Raw genomic sequence first — 17,614 nt, forward strand, 5'->3', positions numbered from 1 at the left:
GTCACAACGTCAGTCAGTGAAACGTGAGCCCCGAGAGCAAACCGGTTCTGAGAACACGCTGGATTTCACAGGATGAAAACATGAGCAGATCTTTCTGTACTTTTGATGCGTCAGACTTTCAAGTCACAAAGAATTTGAATTTCTCAGTTTCTAAATAAAACCAACACTGATTGTGGTTTGGGAAATTCACCATAAAGGCAACAACAAACATAGTTTCTCCATCTGTATTATTTGCTTTAGTTTTTGAATCAGTATGCATTTTATTTTCATTTAGGCAATATTCCATCTTAGGTCCTATTAGCATGAGAAGATCTTCAATATTTCCCTTTTGTCTCAGAGATGTATGGGATGCTGTTTGTTACAAGTCACACAGTAAAAGAAGGGAGGAATATATTTGGTTTATTTAGCTTGTCAAAAGAAAATTCAAAGTCATATTCTTACCATTTTATTCATACATTTGTCATACTTTCAAACTAAGTAAAGTCACAAACTAAATTTTTAATTTGTGAACTAAATATTTAGCATGCAAATGAAATATTTAGTTAGGAAGCTTAAATATACATTTTTGAACTAATTATCTAGTTCCCACTAAATGTTTAATTCTGAGCTAAATATTTAGTTTTCAAACATTTACCTCCAAGTTAAATTAACTAAATATTTGGTTCTAAAGTAAATATTTACTTTACAAGCAATATAATTTTCAAGCTAAATATTTAAAATATATATTTAGCCCTGACCCAAATATTTAGTTTGCTAACTAAATACTTAGTGCTTAGCTACATATCGTCACCTTCCTAAAACGATGACTTGAGTCAGTTTTGCCAAAAATTATTATTTTTTTTGCTTATAAAGTCTTTTGGCAAAAAAGAAGTGGCGATTTTTGCAAAAAAAAAAAAAAAAGACTTAGGTCATCATTTTTGGAAGCTAGGATGCAAATTAGCCTGCCAATAAGTGGAAGTGGACCATCAAAATAAAAGCTCTATAGAAACACCTGCTGTTGGTGAGAGTGAATTGCTTAAGTCATCGCTTACGTCAGAACATATTTTTATTGATTCTTCTCTCAATGTCTCCAAATGTATTAGCTAACAACACAGGAAAGTGCCACTTTAACGACCACAACAGCTAATGCACCGACATAATCCCGCCAATCCCGAACACTTCCTGTTCATGTTTGATTCGCTCTTAATTTACTTTAGAGCAGCTGTCAGAGTTTTTACACAGACAACATATTGACTCGTCTTCATAAAATTTTCACTTACAAATGAGTAAACGGGAAGTCTTACATTTTGATATACATGTATCTTCTGCTTTCAGGGTGAATCTGTTGGGCCGACGAGACCTGGACACGTTTGTTTAACATGTTCTCCACTTGTAGAATAACTAAAGGGCCCAGACAGAAGCACCAAACCAAATATCTAAAACTCAAAGAGAGGAAACCTGTTTGTGGTTTGGCCTTCGTCACAAATTCATTTCATTTTTTATCTCTTTTTACATATTGCAGTTTTTTTTTTTAAATAAGTCTCTTCATTTTAATAGTTTTGTTATATTAATTGAATATCACATTAGTGCTCAAATTGACCTTTAATATCCATATGTTTAAATATGTTGCAAAGACACACAGCTTGTATTGATTCCTTAACATGACTATATATAGATCAATACAAGAAGATCAAGTAAAATCTAAGACAAAAAAGTCTGAATGACTCATTAAAAAATATGCTGATAAATAAATAACATCTCATACATTTAGTCAATAGCACATAACACTTCATCAGGACAGAAAGATTTAAGGTTTTTCTTCTTATTTCTAAGTAAAATTATTTCCAGAACCAGCTGCCATGTTCTCCACCCGTTATCTGCTACATCTCCGCCTTAACATCACAGAGGATCTAGCACTTGGTTCAGCCTCCGTATGCTTTGCTTAGCATTGCAGTGAGTCAATTTTCAAAATCTTATCTGACATCGGAAAGAGAAGGAAAGCTTGCTTGCAGAGAGCTCCAGGTCTTAGGATTTTTAATGTGCAGCTACTGCTTGGAAACGGCAAAGACTTTCATTCAGACATAAGCAGCAAAAAAAATACAGTTAATACTCATGTCATTACTGAATGCATTTTCTATAAATATGTGCTATGCCTGTCGCTTGGTTTGTTTTCTGTTTCTTTGCATGCTGTGAAGCTGCTGCCAGACAATACTGTATTTCTCAAAGCGTCTGCGCCAAATGGAGCTGGCCTTTGAGAATCTGATGCTCGTTACCCAACAGGGGGATTTTCTTTAAAGTTTGCCAGTGCATAAAAAATATTCTACAAATCTGTTTGTTTTTTTTTGTGAATGCTTTGTGCATTAAGTGGACCGACAAACTGTGGTCTGGTCTTCTTTTGCAGGGGGGGAAAAACCTTTGGTGAAGAGTCAAACTGAACGTACAGAAAGGCAAGTTCAACACGTGTGAGCCCACTCACACGAAGTGAACCACACATTGGTGCAACTGTTGAATTCTGCACTTTATCAAACAGAAAGTAAAAGCACTGTTACACAAGCTGCGTTTTCATGACAAACGTGTCAATATTCTACTAATGTTGAAAATCCCCCCACAATATCACGATTGCGGTGTTTCCACTAAATAATAAATTGAAATAAGTTTGTTCACACAACAAGTCATTAAAAATAATGGCAGCGATGGATATATTCATTATGCAATCATGATGCTGGGCGCTCGTCTATCAGCCAATCAGAGGAGATGTAAGCATCTTAGTCAGGCTTTGGAGCAACAAGCCCCGCCTACTTGGCAGCGGCTGCGTATGCAGCGTTTTGGGGAAATTGTAGTCGGCCATTTTACAGAAGAGCTTTGGATTCAACACTTTAGAAAGACACACAACTTTTTATGAACTGTGTGATGCTGTGAGAGCTCTGGAGGAACCAGCTGCATATTGCCTGAAAAAAACAAAAGTAAAAAAAAAAACAAAAAACATCCTCCTCCTACCACTTCCTGTCGTCTTCTTTGTTGTTTTCACCAGTAGTAACTTCCGGTGGTTGATCACGTGACTCCTGTGATGCAAATAACATTTTTCCATTGCAGTTTTGCAACATACGCCTTTTTTGATGCGGCTGAAACCATCTCATCCCAGTGCAAAAACCTTCAAGAAACAAAATAAAAAAATACTTGAGTTGGGTTTTTTTTAAACTGCAGTGTTTCCATACATTTTTGTTGTTGTTGTAATTTCAATTTGTGCAATTTTATGGCTAATGGAAACAGCTACTGTTCATTTAAACTACAAATGAAGCTGTAGGGACACAAAAATAAAAATTAATTGATGCCTTATAAAAAAACCCAGCTGACTGAAAGAGAGCAGAGATTACAAACACTAGGAAAATGCCACAGGGAAGCCCAAGGACATAAACAGAGAAGACATCCTGTGTGATGCCAGTTATACACAACATTTGACATGTTTGAGATAAAGATTTTACTACTTCTGACGGTTTAGTACAAAATGTTGGCATGAAAAAACGATTTGAAATGTATGCCTTTTATTCTGACTTGTATGTTGACCGTAAAATAAATTTCAGTGAAATAAGCGAGAAAACGAAGCACTTCCAAAGGACAAAGTCCTCTTAGAGGAATGTTTCAGAGTGTAGAAAAGCTGAACCGCTGTGGAGAAAATGCTTTGAGTTCACTTTGACATTTGCGAGGAGCTTTTGCTAAAGGACTTTTGACAATGCGAGGAAGTTGGGATTAATGTTTGCGTGCATGCAAAGATGAACAAAAACAAGTCAAGGATGAGTTCAAGCCTTAAAGCTGCAGCACTTAACTTTTAGTAATTTTTTAGTTTAACACCGTCACCATGTTATGATGGCATAATATGAGACAGACAATCTGTGAAAAGGTCGATATCCTCCACCTCCTCCCTGAACCACTCTTCAGAAATGCATCGCTCCCGACCAAAAACAACCAATCAGAGCCAGGAGGAGGGTCTCATCGCTGTCAATCAACCTTGTGAATGTGCTGCTAAATGTGTTAATGACAGAAACAACTTACTGCAACAGGAAGACCGTTTAACCACAGTTATCGGTGACCATGCCAACAAGCCTTCACATCAGGCTCTGCTGTCCGAACGGTCTGATTGACAGCGATAAGACCCTCCCCCCCGACTCTGATTAAGGATTTTATTTTTGCTTATTTAATCAGAAAGCTGAGACTTCCTGTTTACAACAGGGAAGTGTCCAGTTCCTACTGACCACACGCGCCAGACAAAAACGCAAAAATCTAAACTTTCTCAGGGCATAACCGACCAATAAGTGGACGATATTAAAACTTTTTAAAAACCTGATATTTGTTTGCCCCCTTTCTAATGCTGCCCTGGGAAACACCCTTACGCTCCTCACACCAAAAACCACTCTTCACTACTTCACCAACAATGCTGAAGCCAGATGCAAAAGCCTTGTCACTTCTTAGCAATAGAAATAAAGGCGTTACCTAATGATGTCTCATCAAATTCATGCCTAAAAAGCTGCACAGAAAAGGGATGTATGTACAAAAGTACTGAATTTTTGTTCTAAAAAGTCCACCATTATAATATTTAGCTGTTTTAAACCTTTTAAAAATGTATTTTTCTTTGTAAACTGGCAGTTAGTCATACTTGTGTGGTTTAATTTCACCATACCTTTTTTTTTTTTGGGCTGTTGGACTTTTGGCAGCTGCAGCAACACTTCACACACAGTTATTCAGAGGTAAGATAAGATAAACACCAAACGAAACAAAATCTAGAGATCAGTGGTACAACACGCCTCAGAAATATTGAGAAATATGAGCCGTTGCTGCAGAGGAAGTGAAAGGGCAGAGAAAGGAGATGATCTGAAAGTAAAGGAGTTGGGTTTGAAGCAGAGAAACAAGTGACAGACATCAAAAGTTAATAAAACAACTAATGCATTTTTATTTGCTCTCAGTTAAATAATGTCAACAAATATATTCAAAGTATAGTCCAAGAAATGAGCAGAAAAGGGAAAAGAAAAACAACTATTATACCGTATATTGCCATCGAATATAACAACTCATAAGTAATTATTGTATCAAACAACCTCAAAATGTCCAGAATTTCATTGGCTCTAATAGGACAATGACAGTACCTTTGTGTGAATTCAAAACATTATCCACATTGCTTAAATATTGCGGTCTAAACTATTTCCTTTAAAGCTCAAAAAGAAGAATGCTTGATTCAGCTTGTAGTTTTAGAGCGGCTTCTGCGGTGGGACCGCCCTACCCCCCTTCGGCTGACAGGCGGCGCTAGAGTTTAAAACATCAGTCCGTCGGTAGGGGCAATCCATCGACCTGTCTGTAAAAACGAGGAAGAGAACAAAAACGGAACGCCTCTGGAGCACGTTGACGCTAGTGGAAAACCTAGAGAACAAATCACTGTCATGTTCGGATCTATACAGAAGTAATGGAAAGCTGTACAGAGATTCTTGTAACAAACAGGCAGTAAAAACAAATCTTTGTGGAAAAAAAAAAAACAGTCGAAGAGGATTAAACTCTTAAATTAAACATGATCAAATAAATATCAAAATTTTTATCGGAGGGAAGCCTCCTTTTTTTCCCTTTTTGTCAGTTTTTAACCATCACGCCATGGCCGGACAGAAAACAAAACATACCGCATCAACACAACAGGTTCATTATAAAAACAAAAAAAAGGCTGCAACAAATGATTGTGTCATTTTTCTCTTTTACCTGTGTTTGTTGGATCCTCTTTTGGTATTTAAATGGGTGGGTCATGCAAATAGAAAGGAAGCCAAGTCGAAATACGATTTAGTTCGGTGGTAGCGGATAATCTCCGATTCCGTTTGCTTCGAGTCGACTACATTTGGAGGTTATGGTAGCCGGTTACCATCTACCACCAACTGAAAACTGTTAGGTAACTGAAGGCTAGTTTTCAGTTAGGCTAACAGGTTTCAGTTAGCCAATTGAAACCTGTTATGATTGTACAACTGAAAGCTAGCTAAATGAAAGCTAGCTACCTTCCAGTTAGCTAGCTTTCAGTTAGAAAGCTAGCTAACTGACAGCTAGTTTTCAGTTACCTGAAAACTAGCTGTCAGTTAGCTTTTTGTTAGAAAATTTTAGAAAAAGTTTTTAGTTTTTTTTAAAGTTTTCAGTTAGCTAGCTTTCAGTTGTACAATCATAACAGGTTTCAATTGGCTAACTGAAACCTATTAGCTACCTGAAAGCTAGCTTTCAGTTAGCTAGCCTTCAGTTAGATGATAGCTATTTATTTGAATGTTTCCTAGAAAAATCTCTGCTATTTTAGTTAATGGTTTACATTGTATATATAAAAAAAACAAACATTTCAAAGTCAACCAGCTCGGTTTCTATGAGCCAAACCAGCTAGCTAGTTATAGTGCTTCAAGAGGTTGACTGTTGTTTTCAGGTGGAGTATTTTCCCAAAACACCTACAGTAGTCAACAGGTAGACTGATTTCCCAAGGACTGACCTACATTCAGGAAAAGAATGACAGAATTCAGCCGACTGACCCTTCTGTGGAGAGTAGCCTCCAAGTCAACCAGTTTCCATAGCAGCTGGTGTGAGAACAATCTGCGATCGAGAAACCTTTTTGTGCTCTAAGATGCAACTTGGCAGCTGTCTGGACAAACAGAGTCCCTAGAGTCTGCACATACTAATCATTTAGGGTTCCTGGACCCTGTTCAGTCTTTTCTAGTACTTTTATCCATGCATCTGTCTAAAAACTCAATTTTCCTCTGCCCAGTGGGCCATGTTGTTGGTCAGTCAATCCAAGCTGGTGTCAATCTGCAGCCAGTTCACTCCCCTCATCACAGAGAGCAATTGTTCTTAGAATTTGTTTTTATTCAGTACTCTTAAGATTCAAGACACGCCTCCTCCACTAAGGTTCTTTGTTCATGATGTGGTATGAAGTGACCCAGTAGCAGTCCTCAGGCAGTCTTCGAGGAGCCATCTAACTCTCAAGTCTGTACAAAGTCAACCCCCCCCCAAACAAAGTCCAGTTGTACAAGCAATCCACCAGAAGGCGTCTGCCCAGCGGTCCGTAAACGGGTACCGACTGAGCCGTCAGTCTACCAGATGTCAGAGCTTAGTTCTCTGCTGGTGAGCGGTACGAAGGTGCTGTTCAGGTGGAGGTCTGGCTTCTTCCCAAGCGTACTGCTCTGAGACACCTGGCAAACACAGAGCCACAGGTGTCAACAATCCACTCCTACATATGTCCGAACAAAAACCTACAGCATAACTCTAAGAGACACATTGCTACTGCATGCTAAATGTTTAATGCCTTATCTACAGACAGAGTCTCGCAAAAGTATTTATACTTCTTAAACCTTTTCACATTTTGTCACATTGACAAACTTCAACATATTTTCTTGGGACTTTATATGGTAGACCAACACAAAGTACTGCATATTTGTGATTGACAAGCAGAAGGTTCCACGATTTGAAATCTTTTACAAATAGAAACCTGAAAAGTGAGATATGCATGAATCCCTCCCTGAGTTAATACGTCAAAGAAGTACGTTTGGTTTTAATTACAGCTGCAAGCCTTTATGTCTCTACCAGATTAGTACATCTCCAACAGTGACATTTTTGACAATTTGTCTTTGCAATAGAGCTTAAACTCACACAGATTGGATGTTGGGCATTTCAGAACATATTGTTAGCTTTCAGCCCTTACCAAACATTCTCACTGGGATTTAATCCAGTCTGCTGTAATCCAACTCCAGTTTGTTTGTCTAGAAAGTCCGGTTCGTTTGGGGAGATGTGAATAATCAAACTCTGATTCGGACCAACAAACTGAACTCTGGTCCATCTACAAGCCTGGGCTTCCGTTTAGTTGAAGTGAACTCTGGCCTGATTCGAATGCAAATATGAATGCCATGAGGACCAGAGACTGCTCCAAAAGCAGGAAGGAGTCTATTGTGCAGGGCATTCTGGGTAAATACAAGCAAATATAAACACCCTAGTCTAGTGCTTATGGGAGAAATGACTCTTGGTAAGATAAGAGAGAAATCCTACAATCTGAGGCCGTTTTTGTTTACGTTTTGTGAAGAAAGAAGTTGCGCTCATGTCTTCTTCTGAGGTTCTGGGATTGTTTCCTTCAGTGGTTCTTAATGCAGCGCCGCCACAGGTAAAGGTGGGGAAACGGGTTTTTCAAAGTATTTGGTTTGAGTCTCCTGTAAGAATAAAGGATTTATAATAATAATATGAGTTTTGAAGGCAGTTTGTTTGCTCTGGCTTTATTTAGGGTTAAAACTCGTATCAGACTTTCCAGAATTGTAAATGTAAAGAAAACTTGAAAAAAACATATACGATTCACAGTTATGCACTGGTTTGGTTCACCATATTAAATCCCTTTAAATTACTGTACATTAAAGTTTGGGGTACCAACGTGACAAAATGTGGAGACGTTTGAGGGATATGAATACTAGTCCAAGCCTACTGTTTATCATCATCCTGTCCCAATTTCTACTTTTAGAATAAACACATATTCTAGCGATACACAAAATGAAACAATGTTTCTTTTATCTTCTCTTTTATCCAAACAGACCTCTTGTTCCCCAGTGAACTGCTCTGAACCCCTGGGGAGAAAAGAGGGCTTTTATTTTTATTTGATTTCAACTCCGAGCACACGCAAGCACATAACAGCATGGATCATTACAAAAGGATACTCTGTGCAGATGGTGGGTGTTAAGTGGCTGTCTAGGAACGAGAAAAAACAGGAAGACACAGGTTCCCTCACCTGTCCATTCAGCAGCGTCATGGGGATGTTGCAATAGACATGGCGCCCCCCGGGGCCCAGGGTGGAGAACTGCACCGTGGAGGGAAGCGGGAGCGGGGGCGACATGGAAGAAGGCTGTGGGGGAAGCTGGAACTCGTAGCTGCGGCAGAAGTGCCGCATTTGGGCAGCCGTAGCAGTGTGACCCCCTCCCAGTGGCAAGGTCATCTGGTTGTAGTCAGGGATCTCCGTTGCCAAGGCAACCTGCGAGTTAAAAAAGAAGAAAAACAGAAATGTAGCTGGGGATTTTCCAGAAGGTTGTCACAATGTTTAGATTTTCACACCTCCTCGCAGGATGAGCTATGAAAACAAGCCATTTGAAAAACAGAGAACAAAATAAGGAACATTTGGAATTAAAATTGGGAAAAAAAATGATCCTTTATTATCTTAAACATTTAGAAACAATGAAGAGGAAGGATACATCAGACGAGCTACACCACAGAATAGAAAAGAATTTGACTAAAATCGTTCAACATAAAAGTGTCACCTATATGTTGTATTGTTATCTGAGACTGATGCTATTTTTGTCGTCAGTTCATTGCACCCTGTTGCTGCTGTGTTATTTTTGGCTTGGGTTAGTCATTCTTTCCGAGTCGCCACTTCCGCAGAATGTGTTTGACTAATTATTAAAAATAAGTTTATCATATTTTGACATAGCGTGCCTATAAAAGTTTTCACTCCGTTGGACGTTTTACCCTTTTATTGCGCTTGCAAATCAACCCTGATGAACAAAATGTGAATTTTTGACAAAAAATAAACAATTTGAGTGAAAACTGATTTCTACAAAATAATAGTGATAGATAAATTAAAATACGCAGCACCTTAGAGATTTTTTTGTTTTCTTGCACTTTGACTTCTAGTAAAGTTCAAAGTGTTGCTTTAATCAGAACATTAAATGCACCTATTGTAGTTGAATGTGTGCCAAGAGTTCGAATTGCCGTCGGCATTCACTGACCTGATGATGGCCATGGCGATTCTCGTTAGGGGGCGCTAGTGAGGCAGAGGTGGTCGTCATGGCGATGGTGGAGACAGTGGTCTGTAGGTCACCAAAGAGGCCCTGTTCACCGGAGTCCATTACCTGTAAACGGGAAAGAGTTTTCTTTTTTTTTCTGATCAGAATCTACCAGGAACTAAAACCATCTTAACCGTAGAGAAGTAAAGTCAGTGTGTAGCAAACCTAACTGCTATTCACGGTAGGTTATTATTGAGTAGGATGGATGGCTAACATCATGGTTTCACGATGCTTCTCCAATTCTTCCAAATGCCTCAGAGTGTGTTCCCTGTTGCTCATGAATCCAAGCAAAGTGTCTTGGTTTGAGGTATGAATTAGAGGTGGGCAATATGGACTTTCAGCTTCATCATGATATTTTGTGACGCCATTGTGATAATGATAAGTAACAATAAAAACTATTTATTCTTAGGTGTTTTGCTGTGACTGTGTCTCACAGCAATTATAGTCTCGCAAATACAAATAATGCTCATGAATAACATTGGAGTCGGTAATGAAATATCTTAGGACACTGGGCATGTAAAGAAGTGTGATTTATATCACTAAGCTGCACACAGTAACTGTGTTTTCAGATTTATTGATGCTTTTATTGAATAAACAGTGGAGAAAATAGTTAAGCAATCAATCCCAACAGATTGATTGCTTAACTATTGAGCGTTTTTAAGCTGTATTAAATTACATTTTTCATGACGACTATGAATCAAATTCTTATAAGAAATCAATCGCGGCACATGATGAACGATGTGATAAATGCCCACCCACAGTATGAATAACTGCAGACTTGAATATGTCTGCAGTGTTGGTTCCCAACTAAGATCCTAACAGTGCAGAATTGTACATTTCTTAAGCTCCTACTGCATGTTTTACAACAAACATGTCAGAAACATGGTTCAGTTTTTATTGCATGGTACCTGACGTCTGGACAGAGTCTCTCTGCGTTTAGCCGGCATCTCATAGACCACCTGCTTCCAAAACTTGGAGGACAGCTCGTTGCTCTTTGGACCCCTCCACTTGATAACAGATAAGACCTTCCGAGAAGAACAGCAAATGTTAGCGCTGATGTCGCTTCCCGCATCTCCTGTCCTCCATCGAATGCCATGATCTCCATACCTTGATTGTATGCTTCAGCGCGTCCACCTCTTGGTAGTTCATGACATTCTTCAAGTTTGCGCACTCTATCATGATCACCTGGGCAAACGGTGATGAGGGAAGAACAATGTAGGACCTTCTTAACACTTGAATCAAACAGGAAAGGACACGTCAGATTGAATCACACCTTTATCTCTCCTGTAACCAGCATGGAGTGGAGACGCGTCTCTATCTGGAAGATGCTCCAGCCTCTTTTGGCAACAAATTCTGGAGTCAAAACAATGATCAAGCGTCTGCTTTGCTCCACGCTGCGCGCCAAGTCCTCAATGTAGGCTGATGGAGAGAGAGAGAGGAGTGTTTATGCAGAGCAACAATAAAGATCCATAAGGAATAATCTTGGCTATAATGATAATCCATTAATTTACATAGATTAACAAGAAGAGTGTGGACTGTTTTGGTCAACCGTAACCTTTGTGACATCGGAGCCCTCCTTCATGTAGCCACTAGTTCCAACAATATGACATGTACTTTTGTGTTTTTATGATGTAAAACACTTCAAACTGCCTTGTTGCTGAAATGTGTTATACAAATAAACTTGATTGATTGATTGAGTGATGTACAAAGACCTATTAAACCTAAGTCAAGATCCACTGATAGAGTCCTTTGCATCTGCGAGACATTCTGACACAACTTTGTGATTGACTTCTTAATCAGATAATCTCAACCACTAGGGGGCATACTAGATGATTTGATACTAACTGACCTCTTGATTTTGAATGCAGAATCAGATGTTTCCCAGTGTCAAATCATGACAGAATAGGGTTTAGCAACTATTTAGCAAACAATTCAATGAGTCAAACGTTTGGTCACATTTGATGCACTGCGACATCGATGAATAAACTTCACATTGCATTGAGGTTCAATGTAGGACGAACTGGCTTAGAGGATGCGCTTGATGTTAGGCCCTTAGTATGGGTGTGAAATAAGCAGCCATAAGTTACTTGCCTTCACATAACCCATCTAGCCAAAGAAGTCATCATGCTCTATCATTGAGTCGTTTGATTATTCTGGAAGATCCAAAATGGCCCTATGACATGTTCAGTGACAGCCTGGTAAAGATCAGCTACACTTTGCTTCGTCTAAAGCAGGGGTCTCAAACTCCAGTCCTCCAGTCGCTGTCCTGCAGTTTTTAGATGTGCCACAGGTACAAAACACTGGAATGAAATGGCTTAATGACCTCCTCCTTGTGTAGATCAGTTCTCCCTAGATTCTTTCTAATGACCTAATTATTCTATTCAGGTGGTGCAGCAGAGGCACATCTAAAAGTTGCAGGTCTGTGGCCCTCGAGGACTGGAGTTTGAGACCCCTGGTCTAAAGGGTCTGGGCCCTTGGCTATTGAGAAATGATTGCTCCCTGGAGGTGTGGGGTTTTTTTATTTAAAGATCAGAGCTCCCCTTATGAATCCTCTCCTAAAGCATTATATTTTATTGTTTGCTTTCCTCCCATGGCCTGATTTCCACAGGACATCCACCGTAGGTAGTGAATGACTGAATAACTGACATGGTGATTATGTGACAGAACCCCTTGTGATAGATGTTTTGACTGACACAAAACAGGAAGTGGTTTCTTAGCATTTTGCTGATGGAAAACATATCGGTCAGGGGCTGAAGGCGGCTGCATGTGGAAACACAGAAATACAGTTATTCCTGTTTACACCTCATTTCCAGTTAGTTGTTTGCGCCGTTCTCCGTGTCGGTTTTTGCAACACATGACGCTAAAATTGCTTATTGTTTGTCTTTGTGCGTCTGTGAACAACAGATCTCCCCCACCCCTTTCTGTGTCGCTCCATTCTCCTCTGTCACGTCTTCACCTGCTAACTGAATTAATGACAGAGACTCTCCAACAACACATTGCAATTTCACGCTCAATTTGAGAGGCACAAATAGTACAGAACATCCCCGAATTCAGCCCTTTTCTTCCCTGCCTCTGATGCGCCTCTTCCATCGCACGTTTAATCTCTCTCTCTCTTCCCTCCGCTCTTTTTTCGCTCCTCTCGCCCTTCACCCCCACCACCCCCCGACCCTTTCCTCATCTCCGTTTGTGAGGATTATGTTAATCAATTAATAAAACAGCACAGACCAGTGACCGTGCCGCCACCTCCTTTCGCTCTAGTTATTTATTTTTGCGCCCTCGTGTTCGTTCCGAGGCGCTAAGTGGGCTGGATAATTGAATGGTGTGTTCAAGGTCTGCTCCGCCACCGGCTTTGGAAGAAACACTGGAAAAAAAGAAAGAAAAAAAAAGGCGCATCGCTCTTTCTTGGTGGGTGTTGCACTCATGCTCTCTGTTCCTCTCGATGTGTGTGTGTGTGTATTTATGAACAGCAGACATTTGTTTCAGGGATGTTTTTAGGGCAGCAGTGAAACCTCTGACTTTTTTTTATGATTTTTTTTTCTTAGAAACCTAGATTTAGCTAACCGCAAACTATGTGGGGCAACGTTATTCATCAAGAGCCATATTTAAGTGGCAATTTATGTTTATTTGTAAACCAATAGTAAAACCAGGGCAAAGGGTTTTTACTTTGTCATGCAGTAGTTATGTTGACTATGAATTCATTTTTCTTGGAACTTTTAGAACATAAGCTAATAATTTGACTAAAAGTAATGGCACATTGACTATTTTATTCTGTAAAGTTTAAACCACATGTTTACATGCACCGAATAAAAATATACAGACCTTTTCTGTCCTGTTTTAGGTCACTCAGGATCACAGCTACTCTTCCTATTTGATAAATAGAATAATTTCAAGGATTACAACACTTAAAAGTTTATAATTAACACATAGCTGTACAAACATTGCCTCATTACAGATTTCCTCTTAGTTTTGCTAGACTAAGGTTCAAGATCAACACATTTCAAGATTAATTCACACCTGTTGTGTGGGTTTAAATGTGTGGAAATGAATATTTTGTCTTTAAGGCATTTTTTTTTTTACAACTAAAAAGCGTCAGTAGGTATTTGTTTCAAAATATAAACTTTGTTTGAAAATCAGTTTTGGAGGTAAAGACCCATTAGAGCTTTTAAAGTGGATTATTCTTTCTTTTATCATTATTATATAGAATAAAAATTCAATTCCTTTCTCCATTTTGGTCTGACGCATTCTGTCATTCCTCTCTGTTTTATGAACAACTGTAAGTCAGAGGTGCTGTTTCTTGTAGTCCCAGTCAGACATCATGTTTCCTGTAGTATAGCTGAGGTTTATCTTATGGAAACAAACTGAGCTTATCTCTAATAATATAGAGGAATCACGTTGACATCAGACTTTGGATAAAAATGCCTGTTTATATTCATCAGTACAGTGTGAACATGTTAAAGTTTTCTCGTCTTTACTCCTCTTCCCTCATTTAGTTACTTTCAAGGGACAATGCTAGATATTTTCCACACACTGATATTATTGAAGCAGTTGGGGAAAAAATGCATTAGTTTATTATATTAGATCACATGAAGCTTGTAAAGTCTTTATTTATGCTTTCTGGCATTTTTGTCAGTTTTACACAATTTTCAATCTAAGCTTAAACCACTTTTATACAGTTTTCCTTTGCCTAGAAAACTGTATAAAAGTGCTATATATTTGACCAAGATCAAATATATAGCACAGCTACAAATATTTGAATAAGGCCTAAGTATAACTTCATCATTGAAATCAGGTGTAATTGGTCACCTGTATGTGTGTCGCTTCTGATGCTATTGAGAAACGATTGCTTCCTGGATGCATGGACTCTGAGGTTTTAAATTTTACCCAGTTGCTAACGTTTGGTCGTACGTAATTTGCCGGTTCGTTGCCATTAAGCTCACCAGAAGTTGCCTGTGCTGTAAGCAACCATTCTCCACTGCGAAGAGAGAAGAACGGAACCGAATAAGATGGCTGTTAATGTTAAATTTAATATTTGGAGGTGTGGTCAACGCGATATGAACGGCTTCATTCACTTCCTCCGCTGCCGCTGCTACAGCTGTAGGCAGATTACAATTGTAAAACAAACAAAAAAAAATCAATGTCATCGTTCGCAACTCCTCTTCCTCTTCGCTGATTGGACCGGTAGAAAGTCCACCAAAGACAATCCACTTCAATGGGAGAAATTCTCAGGTGGAGCAGAGAAGGGAAATGAGAATCTAGCGGATTAGCGTAGAAAATGGCCAGGCTACCATCATACCAACACTAACAATAACATATCTATCAAGATAATCAGACAATGAAACTAATGCAGTACAATCTCAGTTCAACTGAGATGCCAATAATAGCAGCATGTTTTAAAAACAAACGGAATCTTAATGAAGCCAGTCGGACATTTTGGGTTTTATTTCATTTACACTGGACACACAGTGCACAGTGGCGCAGTTGGTAGCACTGTTGCCTTGCAGCAAGAAGGTCCTGGGTTCGATTCCCGGCCCGGGGTCTTTCTGCATGGAGTTTGCATGTTCTCCCTGTGCGTGCGTGGGTTCTCTCCGGGTTCTCCGGCTTCCTCCCACAGTCCAAAAACATGACTGTTAGGTTAATTGATCTCTCTAAATTCTCCCTAGGTGTGTGTGTGTGTGTGTGTGTGGGGGTGGGTGGGTGTGTGTGTGTGTGTGTGCGTGGTTGTTTGTCCTGTATGTCTCTGTGTTGCTCTGCGACAGACTGGCGACCTGTCCAGGGTGTACCCCGCCTCTCGCCCGGAACGTAGCTGGAGATAGACACCAGCAACCCTCCCGACCCCATTAGGGACAAAGGATGAACAGAAAATGGATGGATGGACTTTACAGAACTAACAAGAGCAAATTACTCACAATTACATTATATACAGTACATATACTGTATATGCAAGTGTTTTGCAAATTTTTGCACCCTTTGTGAATGTGTGTGAATGACATGAAGTCCTGTGTAGACTCTGTAGTCCGTACTGAGTATTTGACGTGACCTCAGAAGACACAGACAAATGTTGTGAACGTTAGCTTCTGATTGAAGGTGAGATAAAGCTTCATTTAAGTAGGAAAACTACTGTATGTATGTTTCTTTGTGTATACGTGACGTACACCTGAGAGCCGACAGAGATAGATTAGTTCAGCAGTAAGTGCGCTGTGATGAAGCTCTGCACACATTTTTATTTATTCTGACAGATTGATGAATTCTGGGGATTGGGGATTACAGTGACCTATAGAGTGAGAGAGAGTGTGTGTGTGCGTGTGTGTGTGTGTGTGAGAGAGAGAGGAGGTTGATAAATGGAATGATACTTACTACTGCTGGGTATTAAATCTCTGTCTGGTATAAATAGTTTGTATCCGTAATGCTTTTCAAGAACATCCGGCAGAATCTCCAGAGCAAAGGTCTCCTCGTCGCTGCTCGTCCTGTCAGGAGAGAAAAATGGAGAAAAAAATGATTCCAGACTGAAATACAAAACATTGGGGCCACTGCTCATGGCTCCACTTATTTAAAAGGCTACTTCACATGTTTGGGAGTGGGGTTCTGCTGAGAAAATGTGACAGTCAGTGTCTAATAGAGGTGCAGACAAAAAAAAAAAAAAAGTCTATAGAGAGTCTATAGAGAGTTGCAATTTCTAGTCTTGGGAATTCTGAATCAGTTCAAAATGCTCAAAATTTCTTTTTTGGAGGGAAAATTATATTTTAAATTTTTTTTTTTTAAATCTAAGAAGAAGCCAAGCAGCTGAGCTAACATAACCTAAAAATAAATTATGGACAAACCTATTTTTGTTTAAAAATAAAATGATGGAATTTGATACAGTATAGAACCTTATATACTTGTAAATAAATGTTCTATATGTTTACAGTGTATTTTCCTCTTGTCAGCCACGTCATTTAGGCAAACAGAATCTCTGGACCGATTGAATAGTAAAATTGGTTTCTGATTTAAAAGTCGTTTCGAACCCTGACCCTAAAACTTGGAATCGAACCTTCAATCTACCGGAGTTTAATTTAGATGTTTAACTTATTAAAATATTATATTTATTTCCATCAGATAGCTATGGTAGCTTGGGTAGATTGCAGAGAAACATTAATCTCTTAATGTTTCCATTAAGAGATTCATGAAAACATGAATCTCTTAATATAAGGTAAAACTCTTGGACTTGCAAAATATTATTAATTCAAGGTGAAGATTACAAAGAGGACTGAGAGTAAGCCTGGTGGTGGCAGCATCATGCTGTGGGGCTGTTTTACTGCCAGAGGTGCTGAGGCCCATTCTATTCAGATTGTTTTAGAGAAGCTAAATAGATGAAGCCTGGATAAGACTGGTTGTTTCAACAGAGAAAAATGGGACCAAAACATCATGTTTAATGTTTAAAGCAGGCTGGACTGGCCTTCACAAATCCCTGACATCAAGTCTATTGAAAATCTGCAGCGCATGCTGGAAGGTTGGAGTCTGAAAATCGACTCAAATAAGCTCAACAAAATTCAGAGGTGGTCAAATATTCAAGAGCCTGGGATGTGTGTGTACGTTTGAGGCCGCGGCTATAATTTTGACCCATTATGGATGAGTGAAAATCCATAAAAAGTTCAAACTTGTGAATCAAATTCTTTTAAATAATCATCCCAGTTGCTTGGTGTGTGCTCATTTTACCCCTCAGAAAGAGTTCAAATAAACACCCAGAATGAAATGGTAAACTTCTGACTGTAAGCTCCAGCGCTGATGGGCTTTTAAGAAACATTTATTTTGCAAATCTTTGCCAAAGTTTTATCTCTTATTCTTCA

The 17,614-nt window shown here is 39.2% G+C and overlaps 1 protein-coding gene across 4 annotated transcripts in view; it reads right to left on the reverse strand.

Moving 5' to 3' along the window:
* Positions 1–4,900: 4,900 nt before the first annotated feature.
* il1rapl2 (interleukin 1 receptor accessory protein-like 2) overlaps positions 4,901–17,614 on the reverse strand; it is a 389,317-nt gene continuing 376,603 nt past the window's right edge. Inside the window, exons 12-19 of one of the 4 annotated variants that reach the window (XM_032554862.1) lie at positions 16,146–16,255; positions 13,611–13,655; positions 11,065–11,210; positions 10,899–10,976; positions 10,700–10,816; positions 9,735–9,857; positions 8,744–8,983; positions 4,901–7,169 (exon numbers count right to left, since the gene is read on the reverse strand). In XM_032554862.1, the coding sequence (XP_032410753.1) occupies positions 7,071–7,169; positions 8,744–8,983; positions 9,735–9,857; positions 10,700–10,816; positions 10,899–10,976; positions 11,065–11,210; positions 13,611–13,655; positions 16,146–16,255 (958 nt within the window). In that variant the 3' untranslated portion in view covers positions 4,901–7,070. Of the gene's footprint in view, positions 8,984–9,734; positions 9,858–10,699; positions 10,817–10,898; positions 10,977–11,064; positions 11,211–13,610; positions 13,656–16,145; positions 16,256–17,614 lie in introns of all 4 variants that reach the window. The other 3 variants (XM_032554861.1, XM_032554864.1, XM_032554863.1) reach the window with 3 other exon arrangements.

The sequence above is a fragment of the Xiphophorus hellerii genome, chromosome 23 (assembly GCF_003331165.1).
Source record: "Xiphophorus hellerii strain 12219 chromosome 23, Xiphophorus_hellerii-4.1, whole genome shotgun sequence".
NCBI lineage: Eukaryota > Metazoa > Chordata > Actinopteri > Cyprinodontiformes > Poeciliidae > Xiphophorus > Xiphophorus hellerii.